At 49.9% G+C, this 2162-nt stretch overlaps 1 protein-coding gene across 1 annotated transcript; it reads left to right on the top strand.

The window, feature by feature from the left end:
* The first annotated feature begins 796 nt into the window (after positions 1 to 796).
* LOC135649140 (protein MIZU-KUSSEI 1-like) lies at positions 797 to 1732 on the top strand. The gene has a single exon (XM_065167250.1). The coding sequence runs from the start codon at positions 912 to 914 to the stop codon at positions 1611 to 1613; it is 702 nt and encodes a 233-aa protein (XP_065023322.1). The 5' UTR covers positions 797 to 911; the 3' UTR covers positions 1614 to 1732.
* The last annotated feature ends 430 nt before the right edge of the window (positions 1733 to 2162 follow it).

Raw genomic sequence — 2162 nt, forward strand, 5'->3', positions numbered from 1 at the left:
ATAGAGTTGACATCAGTTCATTGAGTTGATACATGGAACACGGAAGGATGAGGGAAACGAACGTAGCCAATCAGAGTCCAGGCTTTAGAAAGCATAAGAGGAGAATCTCCTCCTCCTCCTATGCATGCAAAGGAGAACCGGTTCTCACCGTGTTTTAGCTGACAGTGGAAGGGCTGTGACACAGTGCAAAGAAGGGAGGATGGTCCATCTCTTTCCACGTGAAATTGTTGCCCCCCAGCATGCACGTCTCTCTTGATGTTGACTAATCTACAGAAGAGATAAGATCGATCGGCCATAGGGGAATACGGTCCCGATGTTATATTCGTGGTTACCTCAATGAAGTGATTCGTCGCCACTGGTTCTTGCATGTCATGCACAGTATCAAGCACTAAGCACTGAAGGCTATTCTCTCTCCCTTTGTAGAACAACGGAAACCCACTCTTGCAAACGTTCAAACGAAAAAGACATACTACTGTCATTGATTCATGATCGCCGGACTCAGCCGGGGAATCAAAGAAATCTGATGTCATGAGGTATCAGCCAACGAGGTAGGACGCGTGCATGGTCCCCTTGACAACTACACTCGATCTTTGATTGATTTGTTCATAGCTTTGACTCGAGTCTCATCGCAGCATGCATGAAGAGGGGCACATCTCCATCGGTCCTATTAAATAATTAAGCACTTAATCCTACCGTTAATTCTAGTGAACGAACTCTCGACCAGTAATTAATTGCTTCTCCTCTTCTTTATTGGCGACTATTGGATTCAGTGCATATGCGTGCGAATAGTCCACTGACTCCGACACCCTCCTTGGCTGCCCCGCTTGCCTCCTTAGTTAGAGAGGAGGCCATCTCAAGCATCGTTCCCCGCACCGCACCAACGCTCTCTTTCTTGCCGTGACAATTTGAAGATGAGGACGATGATGGACTTGGGGAGCCAAAGTGGTCTCCACATCATCGATACGTCGATCGCCGTCGACTGCACGAGGGACGTGCGCCTCCGTCGCACCCTCCGCAGCCTCGTCCAGCACATGGTCCCCTGCTGCGTCTTCCCACCCTCCGACGCCTCTCACGACTTCGTCGACACCCGCTCCACCCACGGTACCGGCTCTTCCACGACCACCATCGTCACCGGTACCTTCTTCTGCTACCGCCGCGGTCGCGTCAGCTTCTGCCTGCACGACGAACCCTCCCGGAACTCGCCCATCCTCCTGCTCGATTTCACCATCCCCACCGCCTACCTCGCCAAGGAGATGCAGCTTGGCGTGCTCCGCATAGCGCTCGAATGCGACCGCTCTCGCCCTCGTTCATCGATGCCCATGGCGCTCTTCAGTGTCCCGTCGTGGTCTATGTACTGCAACGGCCGCAAAGTGGGGTACGCCGTCCGCCGGCAGATGAGCGAGGACGAGGCGGCCATCTTCAAGCTAATGCAATCCGTATCGGTCGGCGCCGGAGTCGTTCCCAGAGAAACAAAGTCTGGCAGTGGCGATCTCCTGTACCTTCGGGCGAGCTTCGAGCGGGTCATCGGGTCGGTGGATTCGGAGTCATTTCATATGATCAATCCGATTGGAAGCACCGGGCAACAGCTGAGTATATTTCTACTGCGAACTTAGGCATCCATCCATGTCTCTCGCTTTCTCTCTCTCTCTCTCTCTCTCTCTCTCTCTCTCTCTCTCTCTCTCTCCTTTTCTTGGCTGTACATATGGTAGCAGATTGATCTGATAGAGTGCATACGCGCGTGGTCTCTGTAAGTGGTACTACAGTTAAATGAGAAAGTGTTTTGTCACATCCTGATGCACCGTTATTTAATTGGTAGAAAAAAACTACTAGGGAAAAGCTCAAAGGCTAATTATGTTTTACTTAAATGTAACTGCAACTGCATGTTAACAAGTTTATGAAAGCTTCGAATGAATGTTAGGAAGAAGTTAAATGCACGAAAGGACTGACATCTTAATTGAACTTAAATGGAACAAGCATCATTGTCATAAACAGTAAGCGAAGGTGGCCGTCGTAGTTTATTCCTTTCCCAGCACACAGGGAGTACGTGAATGAGTAAATGATAGTTATAACTGTACGGAATAACATTAGTGATTAACGTGTCGGTTCACATTCTGCTTCGTAATGGGATCAGTCATTGTGGTGGCTTCCAGCTAGATGCGACC

The sequence above is a fragment of the Musa acuminata genome, chromosome BXJ3-9 (genome assembly GCF_036884655.1).
Source record: "Musa acuminata AAA Group cultivar baxijiao chromosome BXJ3-9, Cavendish_Baxijiao_AAA, whole genome shotgun sequence".
Classification (NCBI taxonomy): Eukaryota; Viridiplantae; Streptophyta; class Magnoliopsida; order Zingiberales; family Musaceae; genus Musa; species Musa acuminata.